Source organism: Ambystoma mexicanum, chromosome 6p (genome assembly GCF_040938575.1).
Source record: "Ambystoma mexicanum isolate Mex_15411 chromosome 6p, UKY_AmexF1_1, whole genome shotgun sequence".
In the NCBI taxonomy this organism is placed as follows: domain Eukaryota; kingdom Metazoa; phylum Chordata; class Amphibia; order Caudata; family Ambystomatidae; genus Ambystoma; species Ambystoma mexicanum.
Window position 1 is genome coordinate 1,356,543,195 of NC_090935.1, and position 14,404 is coordinate 1,356,557,598.

Here is a 14,404-nt window from a genome sequence, read left to right on the forward strand (position 1 = left end):
AACACTGACCACACACTGACTCCTCTCAGACAGACAGTAAATGGCTTGTAATTGATTCCTGTCTGGCCTCTCGTTCAACCCACGAGCTGTCTCCGTGGTGGGGGGGCGGGGGGCGGTTTCCCACCCCGCTTTATTACACTTCGCATTTGGCATAGCCGTGCTAAGCGCGGCATCGCAGCACACCACACCACTCCTCTAACCAGGCCGAACTGCCAACGCTCCTTTGACACAGGAAGCATCATTTCTGTCCCTGCAGGGGTCACAGAGACTAATACTCACCTGTCATCAATAACAACCGCGCCGCGGCCCGGCTGCAACACATGAAATATTAATGTGTCTGCGGGGCTGAAGCAGCGCCGCCAGGAAACAAGCGTTGGAACTGAGCTCCCACAGTTCCCAGCTTTTTTAATCGTTTGGCGGCAAGGCGGAAGTAGCCGAGCTGGCCGTGCTCGTGTTTCTCGTTATGGCGCTGCTGCGGCATTCTTCATTAAATCAATGGTTTGTGTTAGGGCTTTCTAAATGATGTAACATGTATTTTAGGATGGCAGCGCTAAGAGATGCCCGTCTGGTTGGACCCACCGTGAAGGCAGTTGCTATCTCCTGAGCGCCGAGCACAAAGTCACGTGGAGCACAGCGGCCCTGGCCTGCCGGGAACGGTAAGCGGCGCGCAAGGTTTCTGCTCGTTTTTGGAATGTCAGTGCCCTTTCTCTTCACTTAGCAGAAAATGTTGCCCTTCTCTCCTCCAGACACCGGTCCCTAATAAAAACATGTGCGCAGCATGTCCTTGGATGGGAGTGGGACTGCGTCCAGGGAAACTCTCCAATGTGGCACACAGCACGGATCAGCACGTTAAATCAATGGACCTTATTACTAGCCAGGCCAGCTGACATGGTAGCCGTCGCCAGCGCATTCATGCCAATAGGGCTGTGAAACGTGTTTTATTTTCCCCTCTGGAGAGTAGTATTATACTGGCCACACTTGGCACTGGGGCGATGCCAGACGGACCGGCCTGGGAGGTCCTGGCGGCCATGTTTTCTGGCTCCTGGCATCTCAGTCTGAAACCTTACTACATTGTGCTGCCTTTAGTTCGAAACAATGTTACTGGCACTACATAATTTAAAATGCTTTACTATGAACATACGACCCCAGGAGATATTAAAACAGTTTGCCATGAAAAGTCATAAATTGTGATTTGCGAATGTGGGCCACTTTTATTTTGCTGCCCTGGACTGTTGTCCCAGGCCAACCCTGCTACACAGGAGACTGTGGTTTGTTAAAGTTCTACATTGTAGATCCAGATTTCAGTCTTTCCCCTGGGGACCAACTTGTTGTTGAGGCAATTCCTTTAAGCTCCCTGAAAAGACTCCCTAAATGGTCTGGCCAAAAGTGGGTAGGGAGAATTGCCTTGGGTGATCTTGCTTTTGTTAGATATAGCCACTCTTGAGCAGCATGTTACTTAAAAATGTGGTCAAAGTTGGAATGAAATGGTGAGGGTTAAAGGCCACTAGCAAGTGTTACCTCTGTCTCAAGGCTCGAGCTGCCCACCATTTTAAACACACAATATATCCTGGGTGGTAATGGCTGGAAGGGGAGTTATAGGAATCTGATGGCATGTCAGGGTTAAGAATGCAATGGTGAAGGTAGGTTTTCTGAAGTTTCTCCCAAATCCTCTGTGGAGGGCTTACAAAGAGCAGCAACCTGTAGTGTAGGGGCAAGCTTTGCACAATGTTTGTCAAGACTATAGAAATAGTAATGAGTCTGGTTTCATTCTTAGGAAGGTAGATGGGTGATAAAAAGGCACAGCGAGATGCATATAGCACGCAATAAATTGAAGTGCACAAAGTATATTTGCTGGAAATTATACTCGTTATCCAATCTGCAATCTGCAATTTCTATATAAAAGCCTGTGAATAATTTGCTTCTAAAACATGGCAGCCTGCAATAGCAGCCTAAATTACAGGCTAGTTGCGACATCGCTACTGACCTGCAATAAAACAAGTTATCACTACTGTTCTCTAATCGGTTATTATCAGGGCTCAAGTCGATGGAACACGGATGTGGATGGCGTCTGCCCACTTTTTTCAGAGGGCAAACTCTGATCCCTCTTGTGAGTTTTCAGCGTATTATAAGTGCTGCCTCCACTTGATTCAACAAATCATGACCACGATTCAAACCTGCGTCGCGCAGCTATGAGGCAAGACACTTTGCCACAAGACCACAAGAATTTCCAAACAGATCCTTTCAAAACACTCATATTGACTTTCTACTGTTCAGGAAACATGGTCGTACACATTATTAGATGTAAAAGGTGCACACATTTTCTATTGAGCAATCAATGTTTTAAGAAAACATGTTCTCTTGAGAAAAGCTTATTTATCCAGTAACTTTTTTCTTGAGTTGGGAAAGACATCCTAAAATGAAATATGCACATTTCTTTCAATTTACTTTCACTGCCTGTGATGTCACTCCCCACTGCATAAATCAATCCCCCCACTTTTTTCCCCAGACTCTGGCAGTTGTGACGTCACAATACCTGATGCTTGAGCCAGTACGGCGCAGAATTCCAGCTTCAGTAAGACGTTATTACATCGCAAGGCTTTTTTTTGCGGGGTTATTTGGCGAAAACATTTGGCCGAAAAACTCATCTAAAAATATAGGGGGTGGGTGGGTAAGGGCATATAAGGGGTAGGGGTTTGTGGGTTATAGGGACTACAAAACAGGGAAGCAGGGATTGAGGGCAGGGGACCCCCCAATATAAAAAAATGGATGGGCTTTTTTAGGCATAAATTTTTTTGCAAAAAACTCCGCGAAAAAAAGCCTGGATATCTAAGAACATACAACCCCAGCTTCCACTGCAGCACTTCATTAAAGCTATAACTAGCTTTAAACATGTATTTCTTGTAAAATCGCTTTCTGTGACACTTTACAGCTATTAACTAATGAGAAACTGTTTAGAGTAGTATGTTTATTTTGTGCACTGCTGGAGTTTAACAGATAGCAAGAATATGCAAGTTATTGTATATTTTGAAGCACAAAATAAAAACGTGTTTAGATGCATTGTATTAAACTACTTAAAACGTTTTCCGCAACACATTAGAAGCTGCATATGTCTTTTTTTTGTATATCCAAACAGATCCTACATTGATTATATGCATCAGAAACTGGGATCTTTCTTGCAATACATTGAACAAGAGGCCACATATTAAAGGAGGTGACAGTGTAAGGCCTTGTATTATATGGTTATCCCTTCCAAGTCAAGTACCCCTTACTGTACGTTATGAGGATATTGCAAGTCACATTGGAGTTGTATAACCTTATAAAGGATCAGACCCTTTGGCCTCATTCCTTTACTTGGTCTCAGAGCTCCTTGTTGTCTTGCAATATCCTTATAACAAACAGTAGGGGGTGCGTTATCCCTTATATAATACATTGCAGCCTGCAATACCTGTATACAAGCCTGTAAATAATCTTGACAGCGTTCCCGTAATAGGAAAATGATATCACTATTGCTCTGTAATAAGTTATTACGCTTCAGATGTGACCTCACAATGCCTGCTGCTTGAGCCAACACAGTGCAGAATGCCAGCTGTCACTGCATCACTTAATTAAGTGTTTTACATTATTTTCTTGTAAAATAGCTTTCTGTATCACTTTACAGCCATTAACTGTTAATAAACTGCTTAAGTAGCATGTTTATTTTGTGACAGCTGGAGTTGAATACATGAGAGTAAGAATCTGCGTGTTATTACTTAATTTAAAGCACAAAACATAGACGTATTTTAGGTGCATTTTATTAAACTGCTTGAACTCAGAAAGGTTTAAAATTGGTTTATGTATCAGCAACTGGGATGTCTATTAGATTTGACCCGGTAAGAGGCCAGATCTGAAATAGGATTATGTTGTATGGCTAGGTATTATAAGGAATAACATATCCCCTATCCTACGTAAAAAGGTATGTCACCTCAGAGTTCTGTGACCTTATAAAGGAACTCAGCCGTACGGTAGGGGCTACTTTGTCCCATGCATAACAGGCTAGTTATGACATTACTAATGAGCTGTAGTAGAAAAATGAGATCACAACACATTGTAATCAGGGCCTTCCCCCGAGTTGTGATGTCACAGTGCCTGCTGCTTGAGCCAGCACTTAAAGCAGTGGCAAGCTTTTCAAATTCCTTTCTTGTAAAATATCCTTGTTTCGCACTTTACAGCCATTAATTGATAAGGAGCTGTTTTTGAGATGAACTAAACACAAAGCCCCTAAGCCAGTGGTATTCAAACATTTTCAGACTCAGCCCCTCCTTGAGCAAAAATATTGTGTCTGTGCCCTCTGCTTAGGGGTTGGCACCCAAAGGGTCTCCCAAAGGATGCCCACCGGGGACCAGGCTCTTTAAGAAAGGATTAAGGTGACTCAGTTTAATAGAAAATATAAGCAGAAGAAAATATGCTTGTATTTTATATGACAAACAGTCATCTTAATCCCTTTTTAAAGAGTCTGGGGCCCCTCCTGGACATCCTTCGGCCTCCCCTGGGCGCGGGGGGGGGTGAACCTCCCAGTTTGAAGACCACTGCCTGAGCAAAAAGAAAACCTTTAATGCGTTTTGGAGGTAAAAACTGCTATACCAGGAGCATCCAGCAAGAAAACAAGCAAGATAATCCAGCCATATGATGGATGCTAAAAAACACATAATATAGATTCTTATATCATATTGTACACACTGTCATAAAATCTATTTGATTTGACCAAAACATTCCTGCGACATGTGGGGTTTCCTTTAGCTACATTTGATAAACAAAATAGATTTTGTATTCATGGCCTATGGGACACACATTTAATCTGTGCCATAGAATCGTGGTTAGACAAAGAAACCCTGATTGCGCTCTCTGTCCACAAACTCTGCAGGAAGTAACTGTGTCCAAGGCATCTTTAGCCCGAATTGGAAAATTGGGGGAGCCTTAGGTGAACCACCCCCCCCCCCATGTACCACCATTAGGAGCTGCATCGTGGTGAGGGTGCCTCCTCCTGCTCTCCATATTCCACCAGCACAAATGCTCACCGGCTGGCTCTTGCCATGTAGAATGAAGAGAGACATTCAAGGATGTCTGCCGCAATCTCTGCCAGGTCCTACACGTTGGTCAATACCCTGCTGCAGTCAATGATGTGAATGCCAAGGAAATGTCCAACATGACAAGGACTTCAATAGAATCCCTTTCCATGGCCAATAGGAAATCGCCCACCTCACTGACCTGGGTGTGCTGTTACCATGTCTAAAACCAGGTTTAAAATTATTGAGGAAGCCACTTTCTTCCAGGTTGTTTCCCGTTGTGGTAAAACGAACATCAGCAAAAGCTTGTAGACCAGGAGAAGATTGCAGATAAGTTGATCGTCAGAGAGACTTTTTATTGAGAGGCAGACTCGAGATCCTTTTTGTGAAGGTGCGTAGTCCACGCCCATTCAAAGTGACCAATTAACAAGTTCTTCTAGCAAAGGTTACCCTTGCGTATTTAAAAAAACCTAATGAACAGGCATCATAATTCAGGATGCAACATTTGCAGTAGCCATTGGCATAGGGAAATTCGCCTCTTGCCAAGTAAGAAATCGTGTGTTGGGTCTATGTATAGAATTGGGAAGACAAGTGACTTTTGTTATCGCTGGCTAGTAGCTTGCCCCCTGTCATAATCCCAGGCAGTCCAACTCATACAGCAGTGAATGCATTGTGCTCTATGACGAGGACAGGGCTTACATTTGTCATGACAAACCCTCTTGGACCCAAGGCCAGGACTCTGAATTAACAGTGGGCGATTTCCAGTTCAGATGCATGTGATCTTATATTGAAAGAACAGCCAATCGCTAGAACATTCTGGAGTAGGACCCACATTGAGGTTCACAGAGTCTGGGTGAATCGGGCTGCATGGCATCCTGAAGAGCTTAACAGGGTGGTTTTTTGAGGAGTAAGAGCACAGGACCATACAGGATTTGGTTTAACTCGAGTTTACGCTCTTGTAGACCCGGTGACAGATCTCAAGGACTGTCCAGTTTGGTTCCTGATGTCCCTCCACCCGGTGGCAACCTTTCTTTTGCAAAAATCATGATGAACGGAAGCAATCTTATTCACTGTGCCTGGAGAATATAATTATACTCCTTGAGGTGGTGGGAATCATTGTACTCGGACTCGGCTAGAAGAGTAAATGAGCCTTTAAGGATGTCTCAAGAAGCCCCAGGCCCTCCTCACCGTTTAACTGGGGGCAGGGTGCCTCTAATCTCTGTCTGATCAGTTTATGATCACGGTGGGCTCTGTCCTTGAAGAATGTTCTAATAGAACATTGCGATGTTTGTCGGTGGAATGCCCTAAAAGTGCTTCTGCCCTTCCGAGATGGATTTGTCATGGGAATTTAAATTGACCGTAGCACCATTTAGAGTCTCTCGTCTTATGCTCAGCACCTCTAACTAATTAGCAGTCAATTATTTCATGATAAAGCCCACTGGAACATTTCCTACTACTTTAAAATACGGGATGACCAGATTTTCCAGGTTTAAAACTGGAGCAGGCCACAAATATAATTTACAAATGTTTAAAAAAAAAAACAGCCAGAGAAGAGTGACAACATGTGGGCCCTGAAACATATATAACAGACCAACATGGCAAAGCACTGAAATAGGCAAAACACTAGAATAGTGGGAGTATGTATGGGCCAATTCAGAAATACTTGAACAATTTGAAAGACATTTTGATTAATGTAATGCTTTTCAGATACATTTTGGGTATGTTTAAAGCAGAGTTCTAGGATATCGTTATGTTGATACATTTTGACGAAGACTAGCTACAGACACTGTACTCGGACACTGTACTCGGACACTGTACTGGGACACTGGATAAACATGGGCGTATACTCGCCTGTTCTCCTCCCTCTTCCACATTGCATTACATTTTTCTCTTAAACTCCCCTTTCGTTCTAGTCATTCTTCTCCCTCTTTATACATTTTGTCCCCATTCTATACCTTCCTCTTTCGTCGCCTACATTTTTACATTAGCTTATTTGTTTCCTCTCTCCATCATACATTTGATTGCACTTCTTTTCTTCTCTCACTCGCATCAGTAATTTTCTTTCCCTGGTATTCCTTTACCTCTTCTTGTGCTTCAGATTTTCTTCCCCATAATTTAGTTCCTCTCAACTATCTTCCATGTTCTTTCACTTCTCTTGCTCCACCTGTCCCATCATGCATCCTTTCAATGTTATACTTCTTATTCATACGTGTATGCCTTCTTCTCTTTGCACAGAGTGTTCCTTTAATGCAAATGTATCTTCTATTCCATCCTCTCACCATCCTACTCTTTCCTTTTATCTATTCTGGCCCATCACTTCTCTGCACACTGTCTCCGCTTCCTTTCTTTTTTCCTTAAACTAGCGAACGTTCTGGCATAAATAAAAGATGCTTTTGTCTCACTGTCTTTCATTCACATGACGGGAGGCTCTTCCTGCAGGTTCTCCCCAACCAGCAGACGGCCTTAACCAGAGCAGTGCTCAGATACCTATCTTGATTGAGAAAGTAAAATAAACCATTTCAGCTAAGTCACACGTGCCACAGCCCCACCCACTAGCCATCATTGGAACTTCACCACCTAGTTCACAGCCGCATGATCAACGAATTGTGGATATGCAAATTAGCTCAAATGCCAGCTTTCGGCGTCTGAACATTATTTGTCTTATAGAGCAATGCATTTTATACATAGCTTTTTCAACCCAAGAGAGAGAGCTCTTGGGTTGAAAAAGACATACGCATACGCATTTCACTCTTATTAGGTATCAGCGCAGTATAGTCTAACATCCCTGTGATTGGAGCATTGGGGTATGTTTAGAAAGCACTAGCAAAGTTATGTTGGGTTAAAACAAACTTGAAAAAACCCTTATACTTGAAATATGAAAGTAAACTTCGTATTTTCAGCTAAGACTTACATGCCAAAGCGCCGGCCATTAGCCATTACTAGAAGTGCACCTTTGTTTAGAGCCACATTAGCAAAGCATTGTGGGTTATCTCAAATGTCAGCTTTTCGCTCCAGAACATCGCCTTTTTCTTATAGGAAAATGTTATTAGAGCTAATCAGTACAGCATAGTCAGACACCCCCGTCGCTGGAGCATTGGGGTATGTTTAGCAGACATCATCTTGAATGAAAGACTTTCTTACAAACTGGGAGATTTGGCTGCTTTTCGGAATTATATCGGGACAGGTGGGCATTCCGTGTGAAAATGGTATTGGTTCCTTCTTATTGTCTAATGTATTATGTAACATTAGTCTATATACCATGACAGCTACACTATAACGTGCAAAAGTCACTGTAGCTTCGGTGTGGCTGACACATCAGGCATGATGACTGTAGCTTTCATGCCCTGCCTGGAGGGCGGACACAGCCTTTGACGGTCCGCCAGCTCAGCTCGGGCCGTGCGCTATTAAAGGCTGTGTCTGCCCGACAGGTAGGGCATGAAAGCCATTCACACCCGAGGTTCGCAGAGGGTGCGAATAGCTTCACAATTTTGCATCGGGAGATCTGTGCTGCTTGCACAGCCAATCTCCAGATGTAAAATGGAAGAAAATAAAATATGTCCGCCGCCACATGGAAAAAGGACAAAGTCCCTTTTCCATTTCTGTGGTGGTGGCCAGACGGAGGAACTCTGGATCGGAGTGCAATGCTCTGGTCCCGAATGTAAGTGGAGGCGATGGGGAGGGGAAGCGGGACATTTGGGGGTGCAGGGGCAAGAGGGAGAGGCTCCCTGTTGCCTCCCGGCAATGGGAGAAAAAGAAAAACGCCACCCGGGTGGCTGGGACAGCGGGTGATGATTGGATAATCTTGCCCGCTGTTCCAGCCACCTGATTGGCTGTGTGCCCTTCCCGGGGTGTGAATGATCATTCCATAAAATGATTTCTAAGATCAATTAGATGAACAGCAGGGCTATAGTAGATATGGCACATTTATGGATTTTCGATGCCTGTTGACCTCATTAGAGCTTAATATACTTATATCTCTTCACAGGTACCTTGGTCACCTGGCGAGTGTGTTCAGTAAACATCATATGCAGTGGCTGTGGGACTTCAGTGGAAGAAAGCCCTTTTGGATTGGTGAGTATCGTAGAAGGGTACTTTCTACTTCCTGTCAGCATTCTAGCTGGTGGTTTTGGTAAGCGTTTGACCTGGAGGAAGTTCTTCTAGATGCTTGTAATGATGGTGTTATTGCCAGCCTTATACAAGCAATGGTGAGTTCACCAGAAATAAGAGTAAGAATAAGTGTGTCAAGGGAGATTGGTCGATGGGGAGCTGATCTGAGGCTGCTGAATTTGTACACCTTGGTCTGCATTGGCAAAACACATTTGTGAGGGTCACAAAGAGATAACTCGCTCCCTCACCTCTTATAAGACAAGAATGACCATTTTCAACACAAATAACAATTTACCAAACATAGACATGAGCACAACTTTTAGTTAATGACATGCTACTGGTGACAAAGGGGGAGAGTTAGGAGCACTACAGATAGATCTGCACAGTATTCTTTTTTTGTGAATCCTGAAATAATTGACACTCCCACTCTTTACAATACCTTAACCACTGGTCTCCAACCACCCAATCCATAAGCCATTGTTAACAAGAAGTGTTCATGTGGTGGTGAAGGGCTAATCCCTGCGCATAGTTGCTTTCTCATGTATCCCATACAAAAGGAAGCAAGGAAGGGCCTTAATCATCTACTTTCTTGGCACAGTGTGTGTGTGTACTTTTAGGAATTGTGTGGTACAGTTAGATGGAACTTGATGAAGATTCCAAAGAATCAGTGTTTTGATAGCTTTCATGTCCCGCAGCCGGGGTGGACATGACATTTAACGGGATGCCAGCCCGATCTTTGTAGGCCCAAGAGAAGCAAGGGCCTCAGCATTGGCTGCAAGCCGTTAAACGCCATGTCCGCCCCAGCGCCGTGGCGTGAGATCTCTTTGCACCCCTGGATTTCTAAGGGTGTGGATTGCTTTCTTTTTTTTGTCCATTGGGAGATGTACTGCACAAGCTCATCTCCCGCCGGAGGAAAAAAAATGAACAAACAAAATGGCCACCACCATTAAACTAGAACGCAATGGCGACCAAATTTGTCTGGCAGGGAAAGCGACCAAGGATCAAGAGAACAACGCTAACTTTTCCCTGAGATTTAGGAGGATGTGGGTTCCCATACTTTCAATTATATTATAAGGTGGCCCAGTTGCGTATTCTCTTAGAACATATGAGGGATGACATGGGAACTTATAGGATGTTTTTGGAAGACTCATTTACCTATCTTAAGAAAGTCAGTGACCTAATATGGTGCCTGAACAAGGCGGTCCCTAATAGAGTAAAAACCCATCTATCAGACCATGCACCCGTCAAATGTCTCCAGGAGCTTGTGCCAGATTGAAAGGACCTCGTTCAAGCATACGTGTTTTTTCCCCAAGTCCTGTCTGTGACCTGGCAAAAGATCTTGGGAACCCACCCGAACGGTATAACCCTAAATTGAAATGGAGCCTATATTTTGAACCATGCAGTCTCAGCTGCAGCATCTAGGGTAGGGAATTTGCTACCTGTAAAGATCTGTCTTTTTCCCTTCGCCAAGGTTTCAAACACATCTCTACGGCGTAGCTTTCTCAGCCAGGTTACAGAATCGATTTGATTGTTGCCGTAGACATGCATCTTAATTGATCTACCACTATTATCAGGTTTTCCTTTTGTTTTGGTTTTGATTGCAATTTTTCTTTTGTTTGCTTTCTTTTTCTTGACTCTACATCATGAGTCAGATCTAAAATGCCCTGATCCCAGTGCTGCCCCCTTTAAATTGTTCTAAACAGGCCTGTGCTTATTTCTTTCCCCAGTACACAGTGTAGGGCGACCTTTGTGTTTGGCAGTTTTAGTGGCCAGCCTGATTGAATGACCTCCCAAATATTTGTGTGTCTGCCTGGAGTGTGACTGGAGAGCTGGCTTAGGGCAGCTGATAAGTGAATGTGCATATCTAGGAGTCTCAGTCCATTCCTGTGATCTGTGCATTCTTATCTGAATTGCTGGAAGATTTGCCATGAAGACCAGCATCTGATTTTATAGGACCAGATTTGGCAAACTAGCTGGGCCCTGAGTGCTTTGTTTTAGCTCTGGTTTCTTATTTCGACTGCCGGGGGTCCTTCTTGGGACTGTTTCATGTCCTCTTCCCAGTACTCTGTATGTTCTGACTGTTCCTCGGTCACTGTGGCGTTGCATCCACATGTCCCAGCTTGTGGAAGCAACATGCCTCGAAACGTGAGACCAAGCACCCCATGATAGGAAGTGTCCATTGGCCAAGAAGAGCGGTAGCTCTCCATTACTCTGCTCCATCTTGGACCATACTGGGATGCATCCATCTGTTGCTCTCATCATGGGGCTCTTCTGTGTTGGCTGGCTGCCCTGTGTTGTCGCCCGTGCTGTCCAGATTGCCTTGGTCAGGTGCTTATTTCCACCTGGTGGCATCCCCCTCGCTGCTTCAAGTTCTGCTCAGGGGTTTGTCACCCTGTGTGCATTTGTTTTTTCCTCCTTTTCTTTGTCTGGGCTATCGCGGGTCCAGGGTGCAAGGCTATGAGAACCGAATCCTGTCTGCACCCCTTTAGCGGAAGCCCACACTTACCAAACCAAATCTTGAGTGACTGGCACTGTGAGTGTATGTCTCTGGGTTCTGGGGTCCTGAATTAGTTTCTGGACCCCTCGTCATGGGTTCCCCTGGGTCCTGGAGTAGCAGGGCTTTGCAGGTTCTCCCCTTCAGGGGCTCTCCGTTGACTTCCATCCTTTGTCCGTGATCCTGCTCGGCTTCTTTCCTTATCTGGTTGACTGATTCTTGAACCTGGGACTAGAGCTCTTTTAAGGGGTCTCCTCCGCATCCCCCCGCGGTTGCTTGCTTCCTTGTCCGTACCTGGGGGTTAGAACAAGTACTTACCGGGCTTTAACTCCTAACCATGACACTGGGCCTCATTATAAGTATGGCGGTACAGTAACAACTGCGCCGGTAGTGCTACCGGCGCCACTGCTACCGTACTGCCATACTACGAGTTGTGCTCGTGAGTCTCGTGGGCAGTGCGGCACTCGCGCGCACAACGTGTGGATGCACCGGCACCGTTACGAACAGTGCCGGTGCATCCGAGCGCCCCATTCCCATACAGTTCTATGGGGCCGGATGGGGATGGGGAGTCCCTAATTACCTGCACCCGCGAATGGGCAATTACCGGGTGCGCCAAACTCGGCATGACCCGGTAATTGCCCATTCGCGAGTGCCGGATTTTTTCGCAAGTTTGGAGGTAGCCATGCCTGTATCACAGGCATGGCTACCTCCAAACTTGTAATGAGGCCCACTGCCTGTGGATTCTGTTCTGTTTAATCCCATGTTTAACTTTGAACAACTTTAAAACTTCCCCGAAATTGCTAAAAAAGGTACTTACTTAAACGTTGACATTTTGTTTGGGTCCCTGGAGTTTTCTAACTGCAACAGGAGCGTATTACAGTACACATTTAAATATAATGTATATCCTTGCCCTGTCTTTACTGTTCTCCCATTAGCAGCACTTCCCATGCTGACAATGAGGCCGCGGGAAAGGGGCGGAGCCAGAGGAAGGAATGATTCTGCACGAAAGAAGGGGGTGGAGAAGTGACCTGTGGATGAGGGGGAGCAGAGAAAACGGCAGGGGGACTAAAGGGGAGACTTCCCCTCAAACGAGGAGGGTGGCGGAGGTGTGGGGTATACAATTCCCCCCCCACTTTGAGCTTAAGGAACCCAGAGAGTCGGGAGCCCCAAAGGAAACACGGCACAGCAAGCAAACGAGCATTAAAGATCGGCGCTGTAGAAACAGCGTTACAAAGATCTGGAAGCAGTAAATCACTGCGCTGCACTCCTGCCTTTTGAAATGTGTGGGGTTACAGTGACTACCTTGTGTTGCATTGTATTCTCCCCTTCCTAGGACTGTGATGATGCCACTTAGCTTCCATATTATTAGTCGAATTGTATTATGAATTTTGATGGTTTAGAAGTTTTAACCACTGGCCTTCCCTCCCTCAGGGACTGCATGTTCTACAGCTGTTCTCCATTTTACTATGCACGAATGGTTGTGGGGATTACAGTGATGGTTTATGCACTGGCATGGGGGATTCTGAAGCAGACTCAGTGGGTTTATAGTGATAATGTAGAAAGACAAAATGTAGAAAGTCAAAATGTCGAAAAATAAATGTAGAAAAAAAAATGTCGATTTTTTATTTTATGACGTTTTTTATTCGAAATGGGGGGGTACCCCCCTTTTTTTTCTTTATTGTTTTTGTTTTACCTATTTTTTTTTATTCCCAGACCCCAAAATAAATATATAATTTAAAAAAAGGGAATTCGACATTTTTTTTTCTACATTTATTTTTCGACATTATTGTCATTCTACATTTTATTTCCGACATTTTGACTGACCACCAACTCAGTGATGTGTGCTGCTTGTGTCTACGGCTCCCCTTTATCCCCACCCCCTTAGCATTACAGTGCACTGAGGTCACCACATGTCCTTGTCAGCCATTTTTCTTAGGAGTGTAAGGATCTGCCTAGGCCCTTTACTGTTTCATACATACACTATGTTCTACACTCTGCGTTGTCTTGATATATGTGTCATTCTAAATAACTGCAGTGCATTGTCTTGCAGTGTCTATTTGGCCACCATCCTTCCTTCCTCCCCTGAGTGTAGATTGACTGCCCTTAAGAGAGTTTGGTCTCATTTTTGGTTAGAACCCTGTCTTTCCATTAGGCTGTGGAGAGATATCTCCCTAGCGCTATAGTCCAAATTATGCATGATCAAAACAGTGCATCCTTAGCATAGCTGCAGCAGCAGCTAACAAGCATGTCAGCATCCATCCCTGTGTGCAGCTGCTCTCCCCCCGCCGACTGGAAACCACACCTCTCCTTACTACTGAGTTACATACTCCATGCCAAGAAGAGCAGGGGCCATACTAATAAAAAAAAGGGGCACGTTGGAAAGTAAACTTGGATTAGGGGAACCAGAAGTACAGGGCGATGGGGGACTTTCAGGGGATATGATTGGCCGTTGGAGGTTTATGAAGCTTTGCTCTCAAGCCCTAAAGTTGGCAATGGAAGTGGATGGTCTGGGACTATGTTCTGTCCCCCCACGCTTCAGGGAGCCAAACATTTGTAATGAACACACTATTGTTCAGTGCTACTAATGGGTAACCAGATAAACAATCCACCACTTAATGAAGTTAGTGACAAAAGCAGTCATTTTTACTATATTGGTGGGCGGCATTGGCACAACATTCTCCAGAGTTCTTGGACCGGCAGCCGGTGACCCAGCAACTGGTAGTGCAGCCTTTGCCAGTCCTAGCCAAATTCTCATCGGATT

The 14,404-nt window shown here is 44.8% G+C and overlaps 1 protein-coding gene across 1 annotated transcript in view; it reads left to right on the plus strand.

Annotated features, from left to right (window-relative positions):
• Window positions 1-14,404, plus strand: part of FREM1 (FRAS1 related extracellular matrix 1) — a 1,195,879-nt gene that overhangs the window by 1,163,916 nt on the left and 17,559 nt on the right. The window contains exons 35-36 of the mRNA XM_069626057.1: window positions 541-656; window positions 9,028-9,113. Coding sequence (XP_069482158.1) covers window positions 541-656; window positions 9,028-9,113 — 202 coding nt within the window. The remainder of the gene's footprint in view (window positions 1-540; window positions 657-9,027; window positions 9,114-14,404) is intronic.